Source organism: Podarcis melisellensis (genome assembly GCF_964234715.1).
Source record: "Podarcis melisellensis genome assembly, chromosome: 4".
NCBI lineage: Eukaryota > Metazoa > Chordata > Lepidosauria > Squamata > Lacertidae > Podarcis > Podarcis melisellensis.
In genome coordinates, this window is record NC_138531.1 from 80,582,144 (window position 1) to 80,598,859 (window position 16,716).

The window sequence follows — 16,716 nt, forward strand, 5'->3', positions numbered from 1 at the left end:
TTATATGCTGCCCATTTGACTGGGTTGCCCCAGCCACTATGGACCTGATTAGATTATTGGACTTGCATGCTCCCTCTTCTCCTCCCAGCCCCTTCAGATGGAACAATCCTCCTCAGTTTAAAGCCGATCATAATTTGCTCTTTCATCTGAACCATCAAACAATGTTAGCACTAAAAACCAGCACCAGAAAATAGGGGAAGTGTGGTTTGCTTGAAAAGGGTATGGTAAGGAAGCAGTGCAACACTGTACGCAAGGGCTCATTTGGAAGGAAGGGTGGGATATAAATTTAATAAATAAAATCAATAAGGGTAAGAGGGAAGGAAGTTTCCAAGCCTGGTGGTCTAGCCTTGTATCTATACCAACTCTGAGTAAACTGGCTGCATTGAGTGTATTGAACTACTTCCAACTGATGGCACTGGATAATGGAACTGAGATGCTTTGATTGTGGAAGAGAGATCACTCAGCAGTGGGCTGAATAGTATATAGTTTGATTACACTGCTTAGTAAATATCACTCTTGCTTCATGCCATTTCTGACACCTGTTATCTAATCCTCTTATCTAATTCTTGCTGACTCTAATAAGATTGCTACTGCTGAATTTGAGTCAACCCTGCATTTCTCTGGCACTGGGTTATTCTGTGCAAAAAGTTTCTGTGAGTGCACGAAAACAAAAATAAACATAGGCCGAACAACAAAATGTGTGTGTGCATGTGGCATATTGAGGAGAATTACACACAAATTTATTTTATCAGGTATGGTTGTCCAAAAATTAGCTTAAGAAAAATGTCCTGAATTAATGTTTGGCTAATGCTTGTAATGTGAAATCTTTATATTTCAATGGAAAGGTTTTGAACATATTGCACTTTCCCAAGTAAAGCTATATTCCTAAACATGCTGACGTTAATGTAATTTCCACTTAAATCAATTGGACCGAACAATGTATGAATGGCCCTCTTGGATGAGACTAAAGGCATCCCTGCCCCTATAACTAAATACAGTACCTATAAGAAGCTCACTTAGCCCTCTTTAAAGCTCCCATTCAAGCGCTTCACAATCCCTTTTTGTTTTTACCACCCTGAATAGATAGAGTGAGCAACTTGGCCTTCCTGTTGCTCACTCCTAAGTGAATAAGTTACAAAGCACCAATCGGAAGACCCCGATTTTTACATTCTTCTGTGATCAGATCAGACCATATACCCGCAAGCAGTTTTTCTCCCTGTAAGTAAAAAATATTCCTTCTCTGATATGCTCAAATGATCTTCCCCCCATGCAACAGAATGTTAGCAAGGGTTAAATAGTATACCACCTGGGACAAGAAGAAAGTAGATCTCTAGCTTTTAACTAATACATAATGTCTTCTACAGAAAGTGGATACTTGCATTTTTCCTGTGATTGCACCGTAAAAGGTAAAGAAAAGTCCTTAACTTTTTTTTCTTGTTCTCCCTGTGCTTACAAGCACAATACTGCGCGGAGGAATTTATAATTAGAAACATGACTCATAATAGCCAGAAACTGCAGTGATGTCTTCAGAGGAAATGACATTTCCATACCCTTCAGAGGTAGTTTCAATCTGCATTTCATGCCAATCTTCTGACATACTCGTTTTCTTTTTTATCCATCAGGAGCACAGATCTAATGTTAAGACATGGCCATTAGCGAATCCAGAGGAGGAAATAGGGCATACTCGGGTGCAAACGTTTGGATCCCAGAAAATAAGAAAGTAACAGCTTCCACATTCTCACTTACTTTCAGCAAGAGATAAAGTTCACCTACTGTAAGAGAGAGAATGATGTGACGTTCCTTCAAGCTGTGGAACAAATCCATATAATGCTCCTGGCACAGCACCACTCTGCTTAATCTGTAGATGAATGCAAGAAAGCCAAGCCCTCTGAAGAGTTACTCACAGAGAAAGATTTGAAGGAAGCTGAAGAAGGAGCGACAAGGGGAAACTACAGCGCAATTTTGGGTCGAAAGGCTTAAGAAATTAGTGAAATGTTCCACATGATCAGTCAGAGCTCTCTCTTTTTTGAGATGAGAGACTGATGTACAGTCACAGAAGGAAAAAAGGAAACAGCTGCATCTATGTCTGCTTTGTATTCCTAGTGGGAAGATATCATGGCCACAGAAAGCATGAAGAACAATGACAGCCTCAGGTAAATAACTAATGTAAAACTTCCCGATAAAAGTAGACTTGTGAGCATTATCGGACCTTCCTCCTTGTTTTCCATGGGAAGAAAATGGGGCAGATGTGAACACACACACACACACACACGATTGGTTTGCACATAACGTCAAACTATGGTTTGGTACTATGGAAACAAACCCTGGGCCTGTGCTTCTGCACTGGCACTTTCCCCTTTTATCCCTCTTCCCGACCTTTTGCACTTTGCTTAGTTAGTTACTTCCTTGTTTGTGAGAAATTACAATTTCCCACTACACTCAAAACACCAAACTATGGTTTTGCACTTGCCCTGCAACCCGGGATTGTAAACCAGGGCAAATCCGTGGTTTGGGAGTATATGTGAGTGAGTAATGTATGAACCCTCTGCTCTCAAGGTACAGCTGCAATATAAGTAGGGCTGGGCAATATCTGATTTTCAACATTGTGATATATCATCATCTGAACATTGCAATATACTGATATATCACAATGTCTGAAATAAGGAATTGAGTTATGTAGAGGCATTGGCTGGTATCACGGTTTTTCCTGCTCCCTGATTTTTGCTGGTGCCTGCTCTTGTGATTCACTGCCCGCTGCATGAGGCAGGGAAGAGATGAGCCAGCAGAGATAACAGGGGCTGCAAGAATGGAGAGAAGCATTGGCTGGCTTCACGGTTTTTCGCACATTGTGATTTTTGCATAGCACACGCACACACATCATGATTCACGATATATTGCCAGGTCAAAAATTATGAACCAAGATCATGATATGGACTTCAAACTGGTTTCGGACAATATATTGATATATTGTGGAACCCTAAATAAGTGCTTCCAAACAGGCTGCTTCTTGGCTATTTGATTGTTATCCCACACTTTCCAGTGTGATTATACCATCAGTTTTCTAGCTGCAAAAATTCCAATGAGAAAAGTGACAAAAATGAGAAAGTGTACCATTAGCTGTCAGTTTAATCTAACCTCTGTGTTGACATATCAGGATGAATGCTCAGTAAACAGGTCTGGAAGCTCCCCTAGATTGGGTTAAGAGACATAGGAACATAGGAAGCTACCTGAGTCAGGCCAAGACTGGAAGTGGCTCCTCTGGGTTTCAGGTAGGAGATACTTCAAGCCCTACTTAGAGACACCTGGGACAGAATCTGGGCCTTCTGTATGCAAAGCAGATGCTCTACCACTGGGCTATGGCCCTTCCTGGTCATCTCCCTGCCCCCCTCCCCAAATCCTAGGAACTGTAGTTTTGTGAGAACTTATAAGCTTCAACAGCACCTTCTCCAGAGTACATTTCCCACAATTCTTTAAGGTTCTTGTGTAGCTTGCAAGTAATCAATCCTCAGTGAAATCATGGAATCATATAACTGTAGTGTTGGAAGGGACACTGAGGATCATCTAGTTCAACCCCCTGCAATGCAGGAATATGCAGCTGTCCCATACGGGGATCGAACCTGCAACCTTGGTGTAATCAGCACCATGCTCAAGCCAACTGAGCTATCCAGTGGGTTTTAGCTTCCATATCTTGATTATTGATCAGAATGTATGCCTCCCTAAAAAGACAAAGAATCTACATCACGATCCTAAACATTGCTCGTTAGCCTAAAAAACTAGTGTGAATGTCACATTTTTGACATATTGATGCATAGTTGGTATAACTGTTCTAAGGACTCACAGCTGGGCTATTAGTTCTAAGCATGCAGGGTTGACTCCATTAATAATTTCTCATTGGTTTCAACAGGTCTAATCATGAGGCAGTTCTAATCTTACTCTCTTGACAGCAAATTGTTTAAACAGGTTTTAATATGGTATTTTTATATTTATATAACCTGCTCTGGGACTATTATTATTATTATTATTATACAGTGGTGCCTCGCAAGACGAAACTAATTCGTTCCGCAAGTCTTTTCATCTTGCGAGTTTTTCGTCTTGCGAAGCACGGTTTCCCATAGGAATGCATTAAAAATCAATTAATGCGTTCCTATGGAAACCGCCTTCAGACCAGGTCTGGGGACAGTCTGTCCCCCGACTTCTTCTGAAGGCTGGCGGGGGGTGAAAGTCTTTGCTTCCCCCCCCCCCCGCCTGCCTTCCCGGGACAGCGGAGACTTTTCCGCTGTCCCGGGGCAATCTTAAAATGCTGGCGGGCGGCAGCGAAGGCTTCGCTGCCGCCCGCCAGCATTTTAAGATCGCCCAGGGACAGCGGAGGACTTCTCCGCTGTCCGGGGCGATCTTAAAATGCTGGCGGGCGGCAGCGCTGCCGCCCGCCAGCATTTTAAAATCGCCCCGGGACAGCGGAGGAATTCTCCGCTGTCCCGGGGCGATTTAAAAGCCCCCGGGAAGGCAGGCAGGGGGACAAAGACTTTTGCCCCCCGCCCGCCTTCGGAAGAAGTCCTGGACCTCTTTTGAAGGCTGGCGGGGGGCAAAAGTCTTTGCTCCCCCTTAAAGCCGTCCGGGCGCTTTTAAATCGCCCCGGACAGTCCCGGGGCGATTTAAAAGCCCCCGGTTAGGCAGGCAGGGGGGGGCAAAGACTTTTGCCCCCCCTGCCTGCCTTCAAAAGCCGTCAGGGATAGCGGGAAGCGCTTCCCTGCTATCCCGGACCGCTTTTAAAATGCTGGCGGTGGGGAGCAAAGCCTTTCGCCCCCGCCGGCCTTCCTGGACCTCTTCTGAAGTCCGGAGGGGGGGAAAAGGCTTTGCTCCCCACCGCCAGCATTTAAAAGAGGTCCTCGAGATTTCCCTATGGGCTTGCATCGCAAGACGAAAGCCCATAGGGAAAATCTTCTAGCGAAGCGTCGCAAAAACCGAAAAACCCTTTCGTCTTGCGGGGCACCACTGTATCCTGCCCAAAGGATATGCCAAAGAAGCCTAAGGTGACAAACACACAAGTGATTAAGCAATTAAAGCATCTACAAACTGTTGCAATACAGATGCAGGCTGGGATAGATCTCAGTGATGAAGGGCAGGTAAGAAATCAAGTGATTGTTGGTATGGAGATTGCAGAACTACAGGCAACTCAAGCCTACCAGGGTTTCCTAGCTGGCCCCCACACGGTTGTTTTGATAGTTTGTGTAATATGGGACACCGACTCTTCACAAAAGGGGTGCTTTCTTGTCAAATGTTTTCAAGTCAAATGGCCATTTTGGAAGAACTGCTTCGATTTCTACAAGATTCATTTCAGTCCCAATTGTGGGGCTCAAATTAGGCCCTGCCAATTGTTGCAGCAAAAAAGGGTTGCGGGTGGCACTGTGGGTTAAACCACAGAGCCTATGACTTGCCAATCAGAAGGTTGACAGTTCAAATCCCCGTGACGGGGTGAGCTCCTGTTGCTTGGTCCCTGCTCCTGCCAACCTAGCAGTTCGAAAGCACACAGTGCAAGTAGATAAATAGGTACCGCTCCGTCGGGAAGGTAAACGGCGTTTCCGTGCGTTGCTCTGGTTCGCCAGAAGCGGCTTAGTCATGCTGGCCACATGACCTGGAAGCGGTACGCCAGCTCCCTTGGCCAATAAAGCAAGATGAGCACCGCAACCCCAGAGTCGGTCACAACTGGACCTAATGGCCAGGGGTCCCTTTACCTTTACCTTTACTTGTTGCAGCCTGACAGAGATGGCCTTCCTTGACTTCACTCTAGGGTTGTGCTATTATTTCTCCCAATGCTTAGTACGTTTACACCAGCACTGCTGCTGTAGTGTGAGCACTGCTCTTTGACCAGTGTTGCTGCACAGCATTTTTTTAACTTAATCAAAAAGGCCCGTGTATTGCCTATGCAAATATTTCAATTTGAGGTTGGCTATCAGAAAGAGGGCAATAAAAGAACCTGCAAACATTTCCATGCAACCACTTCTGTGATGACATTAATCCAATTTAAAACACCATTGATTTCAAGCCCCTGTCTCTAGTCTGCTTTGCTGTGATTGGCCCAATTCTACTGCACAACCCCCCCACTACCAGCAAGGATTTAATTGCCTTGCACAAGAGCTTAATACAGTATAAATATCCCCCCCTATTCAGGGTCTTTAAGGATTCTCAAATTTGAGGAGACAGCTGAATGTTAATCCATGGTTTCTGTTTCACTCCAAATATTCAATTGTTTTCATACCACTGATGGGATGACACATTTCGTTTTCACATAACATGCATCAGAAATGATATCATTCCTGCTGCTGTTATTTTTGCATCATAAATAGCTCCATCCCTTTCACATTGCTGATTGCAGTAAACTTCCTCCCTGAATTTAATGCATGTAACGGAAATGGATAAATCAATATGTGGGTGGGGGGCAGTGGGGGGAAATAGCTGACCTTGGGTGAGTACAACCTTTGGAAAGCATTAGCTAGCTCCTTAGTTTTATAAAAGATTGATATAACATTAAAGTGCTTGTTTTATCTTATTTAAATATTTAGTGGGGGACTACTTAACTAGTTTTATGGTTTTATTTGGAAGGCTTTCAATGATAAAAGCTTTAGATCCATGTGCTGCTCACCCACCTTCTAAACTGACAACCAGAAAACAGGGTATACAGTGGTACCTTGTGTTAAGTACTTGATTCGTTCCAGAGGTCCGTTCTTAACCTCAAACTGTTCTTAACCTGAAGCACCACTTTAGCTAATGGGGCCTCCTGCTGCCGCTGCGCCGCCGGAGCAAGATTTCTGTTCTCATCCTGAAGCAAAGTTCTTAACCCGAGGTAATATTTCTGGGTTAGCAGAGTCTGTAACCTGAAGCGTATGTAACCTGAAGTGTATGTAACCCGAGGTACCACTGTATCTGGAATTCAGAATGAATAGTAGAAATTGCAATACATAAAACAATGTGAATGTTTTGTTACTGTCACAAGGTCAGAGAAAGGATATGTATACCTTGGATGTTTTGTTCTTCTTGGGACCAAACTGCATATTGCACCGGACGTCTGTGGGCATATCTCCCAGCATTTTCTTTGTTAATAAAACAGAGGTGTAGTAGTCTGCCACTTTGAAAAGAATTCTTGTGCTTAACCTACTTTTCCTCCTCCTGGAGCAAAGAGTAGCAGGCAGGAGGGGGTGTTCATTCAGAAAATATGGCCTGGGGAAAAGGGTCAAACATCTCCCCCAGCACAGCTTCTCTGATCAAACTGACATGGTTGCCTGTCATTTAAAAACAACAACAAATAGTCTAATTGAGGATCTCCCCCATTGCATGGTTTGGTCCTTGGTCACAGACTGAAATAGAAGCTGGCCATAGAGGTTGGAATTCATGGAACACAGATGTTGGAGCAAGGGGGAGGAATTGGGATCTGTGGAAAGATCTTTTCTCCCAGCCAATGGAACGCCCTCCTCCTGCTTCAGGCCCACATGCTGTTTCTAAATCTTCAGAGGTTCAGTCCTGGAATTGATGCATTGCATTTTTGTGATTCAGCAGATCTATTGATAGTTCTATTAGATCACAGGCATGTCCATGACACCCGTCTGTGAAGAATCTGCACAGGGGTAGTAAGTTTTGGCAGCTGCGAAAATGCTAGCTGCAATAATAAATTAATAGCCACTGTGAGATAGTAAACAAGATATTGGCTCAAGCCCCAAGACAACATTTTTTTTAAAAAAAACCACACAAATTAATACCTGACTAGGGAAACCATAAATTCTTATACTAATCCCACGTCAAACATGTAAAAGCGTTTCAGTTCTGAATGAGACTTCAGCTGTCATTTCTGCACTCGGGTTTGATTTCAGTGTCAATTTATTTATATATCACATTTTCCACAAATACATCTGTGCTAAAAGCAGTTCACATTAAAAAACAAAAAAATAGTCTGGTACAGTATAAGAATGCAATGTAATAAAAAGTATACTGTCACAACAAAAGAATGATCAACAATAAAGAGTTTATTAACTTACATCAAATTTTAAGTAAGCATAAAGTCAAATAAAAATATCCAGTTGCTTCACATACAAGAGTAGCCCCAAAACTGATGACATTGGCACTTTCAAAAAAGCTGATTTCAAAAGCTGTTGGAAGACCCCCAAACTGTAGGTCCTGTAGCTCAGTGGTAGAGCACATATACAGTATTGCATGCAGGCAGTTTCAAAGTTCAATGCCCAGGCAGCACCTCCAGTTAAATGACTTAGCAGGTAATGTGAGAAACCTGTGTCTGAGAGCCTGGAGAGTTGTTGCCAGTCAGAGCAGCTTAGGTGGATAGCCTCCCATGCAAAGGAAAAGTCTTCTATTAATACTTCACATTCGGAAGACCTTCATGCCACTTGATCTCAGAGACAAAACCATGGGGGTATTTTATAAATTAAGCATTCTAATGTAAGCTGTTGTTGAGATATATTATATTTACCCAGAACAAAATACAAGCCAATCTGTTAACCTCTAAAATTGTTTTGGGAGGTAGTGCAGTAGTTGTTTTGATGTTTTTCATAATTTTGTTTGTATTCTAGTAGCTCGTTGCTGTGTGTGCTTAAGTGTAGGCTATTTTCTGCAACTTGACATTTTATTGTGGTATGACAATTGCTTTGTAAGAGTTACACTGGTAAACAAGCTTCAACTACAAGTCTAAATAAATAAATAAATAAATAAATAAATAAATAAATAAATAAATAAATTTATAGTGTCCTGTGAATGTAGTAGAAATGAAGGGCACCAGATTTCATCTGCCTTCCTGGAATCTAGGGCAGAGATGAGGAACCTGTGGTCCTCTCTGTATGTTATTGGACTCCAAATACTGTCAGCCCCAGCCAGCATGGCCAATGGTCAGCAATGATGAGAGTGTAGTCTGACATATATACAATCATACCTCTGGTTGCGAATGTGATCTGTGCGGGAGGCATGTTCGCAACCGTCAGTGTTCGCAGTCTGAAGCGCTGCATCTCTGCACGCGCGTGACGCGATTCGGCGCTTCTGCGCATGACGCCATTTTGTGGTTCTGCGCATGCGTGAGTGCCAAAACCTGGAAGTAACCCGTTCTGGTACTTCTGGGTTCGGCGTGGTCCACAGCCTGAAAATGCGCAACCCGCAGCGTTAGTAACCCGATGTGTGATTCTAATGCTTTAGTTGGGATTCCTGTATAGCAGGGGGTTGGACTAGATGACCCTTGGGATCCTTTCCAACTCTACAATTCTATGATCTGGAGGCCAAAGGGTCTCCATGAACCACCCTCCCCCCCCAGATTTCTGATCCAAATTGTGGATAACCAAATCCTGTCTTCACCAGGGCAATTCTATTTTTCAAACAATGTTCTGAGGAGTAGAAGTTTATATTGCTGACCTACATATGCCAGGTAGGGTTGACATGCTATGTGAGTTGAGCGTGCATCTAGGGACTGCCAAGATTGCTTGCATTGACAGCAAATGCTCCGAGTGCTTATTTATTTAAAGTATTTTTACCATGCTCTTCAGCTGAAAACGCTCCCAGAGTGGCTTACATGAGGTCAATAACAAATACAGCAGCCCCACAAACAAGACATACAGTGGTACCTCGGGTTACATACGCTTCAGGTTACAGACTGTGCTAGCCCAGAAATAGTACCTTGGGTTAAGAACTTTGCTTCAGGATGAGAACAGAAATCGCACAGCAGCGGTGCGGCGGCAGCAGGAGGCCCCATTAGCTAAAGTGGTGCTTCAGGTTAAGAACAGTTTCAGGTTAAGAACGGACCTCCGGAACGAATTAAGTACTTAACCCGAGGTACCACTGTATGTCTTGTTTGTGGGGCTGCTGTATTTGTTATTGACCGCAAGAGCATGGGAAGGCTAGAAACTGCCTTACACTGTGTTAAACCACTGGCCCATGCAGCTCAGTACTGTCTCCACTGGCTTCCAGTGGCTTTCCAGAGTTTGAATTTGGGGCTTTGAGCATGCCAGGCAGATGCTCTCTACTGAGCTATGGTCCTTCCCCTCTCCTGCTACCAATGGCTATTGGCGTCTGGTGCCTCTGAATCTAGAGGATGCATGCAGCCACTTCTATCACATATTGACCAGCCTGTAGGTACTTTGTGATTCAAATAGTAAATTAAATCATCATGAAAGTCTTCTGCTGCTATGAGTATGAAATTAAAAAATAGTGGCATTAAAAGCCATTAGAGAACTTGGTTTAGATATAAATGACTGAAATGTATGCACTGTTTATTGTAGTACAAAAAAGTTCCATAATAGCAGGACATTGTTTCACATTTAAATGTGGTTGCTGAGTCATTGGCATTTTCCTGCCAGGACTGCAGAAGCAGCTGCAGTTGTAGGTCTCTTACTGCAGTAGATGTTTCCTTGCATTAGTAACCCCCAATTTATTTCCTAATGCTCACATTTATTCAGCCCCTGGATCTTTCCAATATGTTTATTTGCAGACATGTCCAGTAATACTTAAGATACAGTTGCAGATTATTGCAGTACATGGTTGATCTAAATAAGTACAACCCCCCCCTAGTCATTAAGAATTTGCTAACGCCAACAAAAGGTCATTGGGCTCTTGGTTTTATGATAAAGCCCACAAAATTGCAGAGGACTCCACTCCCACAGTTCTGGGTTGTGATTCAAGTTAGTGATTCAAGATGTTTCCACAACAGTGGCCAGCACACTTTAGGTCTTAAAGGAGCAGGTCATTAAATGAATATCTATAAATTAGGGTACCTTTGCATTTGAAATAGTTATTGGAGGGGTGGGAGAATTCTTTCATTCATCCCTCTTGCATTTATGTATACTACTTCAGTCCTGGGTATGTGTACTTCTTGTACTTGGCATTTTCTCAACAGCAAGAACACACATACTTTGTTTCATATTCTGTTCTTTATAAACTCTTCTAAGTACTCCAAAATGTCTGAATACAAGCAATAATTCCTATGATGGGCTATCAAGTATCTTACTTTTGAACTAAAATATTGATCTGTTTACAAGTTTTCTGAATTGCTGAGACTTTAAATAATTGGCAGCAAGAGGGATCTATGGCTGGCTCTTCTGGACCGACTCTGTTAACACTGCAAAATAATGCAACAGGGAGAAAAATCTTTGTATCCACCACTTGAAGGGCATGCATGGTACTCCTGCATTGTGTAAAGAAAATCTGAGCCGTCAGCTCTAAAATCTGCCAGATAGGGAGGCGGGAACAGAAGCCCCCATCAGTTCAAGTACTCCCTCTCCCCCACCTATCCTCTCAATTCCATCTCAACCTTATTAGAGCTGATAGGTGAGAGGAGAAAGGGGGATTCACAAGACACTATGCACATGATTCCTGCTTTAATCAAGGACTTTGCACAGAAAATCATGGCATTCTTAGTATGGCACAGGAAATCAGTGGGTATGCTAAGAAAAGAACCCGTGGTTACTTACTCATTTTCCTCTGATTGGGTAGGTTGGTAGTTGGAGAGATTTGCTGTTCTTTGCTGAACATGGACACAAGTATGGAATGCTGTCCATCACAAACATGATACTAAACATATAAAATGAAGTGTAGAGCTGATTGATCTATTCAGCAGTTTGTTTGATTTTTGTAACCTATTTTTTTATTCATTTGCATCTCTAAACTGCTTAACATTGTTGCATTGACTTATCTTTGTTTACATTAGAGCATATGACATGCAACAATTACGTAAAACCAAAACCAAAAACTAATAAGCACTCGGAAAAACGTTTCTGAATACTTTAACAAAGTTGTGTCGAAGTGTACACAGGTGGTAACCACTTTGCACGTGTCCTGTTGACACATGACTGCCGATGCATGGCTCCTTTTGAACCCAGAAGAGGGGAGAACGGAAGCGGAATGGGCTTATGTGTGCTCCACTGACATGCGCAGTGGTCAGGAATAGAACCCTCACACAAAATGGTTGCCGCCTGTATACCAAAATTATTACAATTTTTACAGATATTATGTATAGTAATGTGTATTGCTTAGGTGATCGTAAGTAAAAGGTATTTTGGATAAGGTTTCCTTAAGTTGTGGGGGAGTATGGAAGAATGTTACTTTTGATTTTTGAAAATTTACCTTAAGTCCAGAGACATTAAAAAAGGTCTCCAATTCTATACTCAATAACCTTTCAGCATAAACTGGGTCTGATGTGCATAAAACAGTATCATCAGTATCAGTACATCCCAGAATGTATTTCCTTGCATTGTATTTAGCAGTTTTCTTAGTCCATTTTACACCCTTATAAAGACTGCCTATTAATTGATCTGACTTATAACCACTTTATAAAGCTTTCTATAAAGCATGAGCTTTACAACTGCTTTTATTCAAGACAACACTCAGATGCTTGGTCACTTGTGTTCATGTTAAATCCCATGGCAATTCATATGAATTAGTTTCTTTGTTCCATTCAGTGACTTGGACAAATTCCAGCTCAGGAAATCACATTCTACTTTCTTTAATTCCCTTGGGGTTTCACTTAGATTTTATAAAAAATAGGCTTAAACTATTATTTGTGAGAAGGTAAAAACATCCGCAACTTGTTTTTAATATTACAATCTATTTTTTGGGGTGGGGATACACTAGAAAGATTGGCCATTGAAATTACTCTTTCTTAGGTCAAAAAGGGAATGTTAGTAAAAAAAGGTATTTTTAAGTTTGCAAATATAGAAATGATGTATCAGTATTTCAAATTTTAAATGTCTTTTTGAAAGACCTAATTGTATTTTCAAAATAAGATCCTGTATTTTGGATTAAGAATGCTTAACATTTTTCAAAAGCATGATTGAAAGGATTATGTATTTCTTTTGCAGTTATATGAATGGAATAAAATTGTGCATGCTTGCTCAGAAAGAGTGGTTTTAAGTATGGAATCAAGTGGTGGGAATTAATTAATGTGATGTGAACTTTGGCATGATATGCTGCAGTCAAGGGCCTGACCAAGGATGTGATTTTTGAAGAGAGTGAAAATTAATGTACTGTACGTACCATTTGCTCCAGTAAGGATCAGTGCCCCTACCCTTTGACAAGTTTTTAGTTTCAAAAGTGGTATTGACAGTTCATAATTCATGATAATGTGTTTCTATAAGGGGGTGTATGCACAAGAGTGCAAAAAAGTTAACTTAAAATGGCTCATAAAGTATGTACAAAAATATTGCTGCCCCTTGTCTGAATTGTTTCAGAATTGTGCTCTTTCTAGGGCAGCACTTGCTAAGGATGCAGGTTGATGCTGGGGCTTACTCACAGTGGCGTAGCGTGGGTTGTCAGCACCCGGGGCAAGGCAAGTAATTTGCGCTCCCTAACCCGTGGATTTGCGCCCCCTAACCCTAACTCCCAGATGTTGCGCCCGGCCCCCCCTGCACCCCCACGCTACGCCGCTGCTTACTCACGAACATAGGGAGCTGCCTTTGAGCCCTCATACCGAGTCAAAAGACTGGGCCATCTAGCTTAGTATTGTCCACACTGACAGGCAGCACTTCTCCAGGATTTAAGACTATCCCAGCCCTATTTGGAGACGGCCAGGATTGAACCTGGGCTCTTCTGCATTCAAAGCAGATGCTCTGCTCCTGAGTTATGGCCCTTTCTCATATTTACTTCTGAGTATACATACTCAAGGTTTTGAAACTTGCACACTACTCCCACTACCAAATTATATCTGCAAAGATGTCTAGATACTGAACTGAAAAAGAAATGCTGTCCTTTTGTCAGTGGTAGTCCTGGGGAGAGTTGCCAGCAGGGCAATTTCCATGTACACCCTCATGAAAAGCAGGCTTTTAAAAAATGTTCCTGCTGCAATTAACGAGCTCCCTGTGGCGACAGGAGCATTTGTCTGACAGAGCAGAGGCGGAAGCCACTTTCTGAGAAGAAAGTGATGTGCCTGCAGTAAGGAGGGTTCTGGAAGGGTAGAGCATCACCTTTGCATCCAGGTCTCTGGCTCAACCCTCGCTCGGCATCTCCCTAGTGGGGTCGGGAGAGACCCCCTGCCTCAAAACGCTGGAGTGCTACTGCCAGCCAGGGTCGACAACACGGGGCTACACGGACCAAAGGCCTGTGCTCTGTATGCGGCAGCTTCCCTACGTTCCTAGCAGCGTCTGCGCGCGCATTTCCCGCCTTTGTTCAGGGGGGACGAGCGCGGCAGAAGAGGGCGTGGGTCCTCTGCGCACGCCGCGCCGCAAGGGCGAGCGCTTCGTGAGGAGATTTCTCGCCACGATCACTATTGTTTTGAACGAAGCGTCTGCGGCTCAGTCTGCGGGGACGGAGCTCTCGCTCTCATCCTGCGTTTGCCGGCCCTGCCCGCCCCTTCCTTCCACGCCGGCTTCCCACTCGACCCTCCTCAGCGGCAGCACCCGCCAGCTTTTCCCTCCTCCCTTCCTTCGTCCCTCCCCTGCGGCGGAGAGTCGCCTCGCGCCTCCCCCCGCCGACGGTTGCTGCCCGTCCTCCTCAGGGCAAGTCCCCACCCCTTCCCCATGTGCGGAGCCGGCGTCGCCTAGAGGAGGAGGAGGAGGCGGGCTGAGAGAGAGAGAGAGGCCTGGCAGGCGTCGCGGCTAACGGTCTTTTTCTAATCTGGCGGGCGCGAGCGGCGCCGCTTGGAGCTGCCTGTCACGGACGGAGCGGGCCTGGCTGGCGCGGAGGAGGAGGCGGCCGGGCGGCGGGGCATGTGAGTGAGGCCGGGCGGCGCGCGGGCTGTGCGCCTCGGGGCGAGGGAGAAAGGGGTGGGTCGGGGGTCGGCTGGCTCCTCTCCGCCCCCTCGAGGCTCTCCCTGACCCTCTTTTTGCTCAGGAAGGAGTGGGACCTAGCATTGGGCTACACGTGTCGTGCAAGGGGGGCGGGAAGCACACACCACACACACGGGTCCCGCGTGGTGCCTTCCAGTCTTGCAGCTTGGATGTGTCATGAGCTTTCACGGGTCGCAGACGTGATGGATAGTGAATGTCGATCGTGTGCCTGCCTGCCTTTCTGCCTTGTTTATCCCGTGCAGAGGTGTGAGCATCCACACACACCTTACACCCCTCACTTTCCATGTCTGCTTCGTGCAGCTGACGTTATTGGCAGTGGACCAAGAATGCTTCTGCTACTATAAGTGTGTTAAACTTCTAGCCTGACGCAGGACTTGCTGAGTATCCCATTCTTGGTTGGGCAGCAGGACAGGTCCCCCCCCCCCCGGGTGCTGAGCATAAGGGGCATCACAGGGCATCGCAACTACAGTGGTACCTCGGGTTACATATGCTTCAGGTTACAGACTCCGCTAACCCAGAAATAGTACCTCGGGTTAAGAACTTTGCTTCAGGATGAGAACAGAAAGTTAGCTTAAATTAGCTAAAGTGGTGCTTCAGGTTAAGAACAGTTTCAGGTTAAGAACGGACCTCCGGAACAAATTAAGTACTTAACCTGAGGTACCACTGTATAATGTAGTGAATAGAGCAGAACAAGAGGTGAGAAGTAGGGTGGCGTCAAATTTTGGCCTTGCGCAGGGCACTGCTGAAATTTGAAAGACCAGATTTTGCCCCTGGTGTATTGTGGTAGTGTAAGGGCCAGATAAAGTAATTCTTAAGAAGGAAACTTAAAGACGATAGCTATCATAATTATATAGGTTTTCATCAACTGACTTTTACTTAGAGTAGTCCCATTGAAATTAATATACCTAAGTTAATAATGGCCATTAATTTCTACTCTACTCGTAGGAAAAGTTAGTTGAAGGCAATCCGTAACATATAACCATGATGTACCACTGTTAGAATACAGCCTCTGTGCTCTGTTTCAAAAAGGTATTAATTAAACTGAAGAAGGTACAAAAACAGCTGCTAAAGTGATCAAGGGTTAGGGCATCTTTCCTGCAAATAAAAACAAACCCTTTTGGTGCTTTGTTAAACAGCTATGGAGTTCAGTGGCTGTAGGCTGCTGAACATTCATAATTTAAGGAGCAGAATTTGTAACCCCTTTCTGATAAGATTAGAGTCATTCAGGAAAATTGATTGAAAATAGGTTTATGACAGGTAGAAAGAGATACTTATTCACACAGTGCATAGAGTACTTTAATTACTACAGCATGTGATGAGGGCCTCTACCTTGGATGGTTTGAGTAGGTGATAAACCTATGAACGTAAGAGGTTCTAATAATGTTCTAATAAGAAAGGATGTCTAGCTCTGCTTGGCTTTGTATTGCTGTTTCCCTTCTCCATTCATTCAAATAAGATGCCCTCTCCTTTATTTTTTGTTGTAGGACAGCCACAGTGACTGTGCTTCATGACTATGTGGGCTGCAGGACGTTTGAGGTGCCTTCTTCAGTGTCTGTGGCATCCATAAAAGAGTTAATTTATCCAGAGACGGGTTTTCCTGTAGCTGAGCAGTGTCTCTACCACAAGGGAAGAGAGGTAAGCTTCCTTAGTCTTCTGGAAAGCTTCCAGATACCCTTTTTGAAGTAGTTTTGAAATTGTTACTTTCCTTCTGAGAAATACAGGAAAGCATTAATTGACAGAATAGCTAAATTATAAATTGTATTAGTAAGGAGTATATTTTAATTATGGTTGTTACTGATTTCAACATATAATCTCCTAAAAACTTGAGCCCAACCTTCCTCCTTGTGTTTCATATTAATATATCACATTGGCTAGGAACATAGGAAAAGCTGTTTTGTACTGAATCAGACCACTGGTCCATGTTGCTCGATATTGTTCACGCTGACTAGCAGCAATG

The 16,716-nt window shown here is 43.8% G+C and overlaps 1 protein-coding gene across 3 annotated transcripts in view; it reads left to right on the forward strand.

Moving 5' to 3' along the window:
* The first annotated feature begins 2,037 nt into the window (after positions 1–2,037).
* SACS (sacsin molecular chaperone) overlaps positions 2,038–16,716 on the forward strand; it is a 41,279-nt gene continuing 26,600 nt past the window's right edge. For 2 of the 3 annotated variants that reach the window (XM_081909278.1, XM_081909279.1), the window contains exons 1-2: positions 2,038–2,153; positions 16,244–16,394. In XM_081909278.1, the coding sequence (XP_081765404.1) occupies positions 2,116–2,153; positions 16,244–16,394 (189 nt within the window). In that variant the 5' untranslated portion in view covers positions 2,038–2,115. Of the gene's footprint in view, positions 2,154–14,180; positions 14,681–16,243; positions 16,395–16,716 lie in introns of those variants that run through there. The other variant, XM_081909280.1, reaches the window with a different exon arrangement.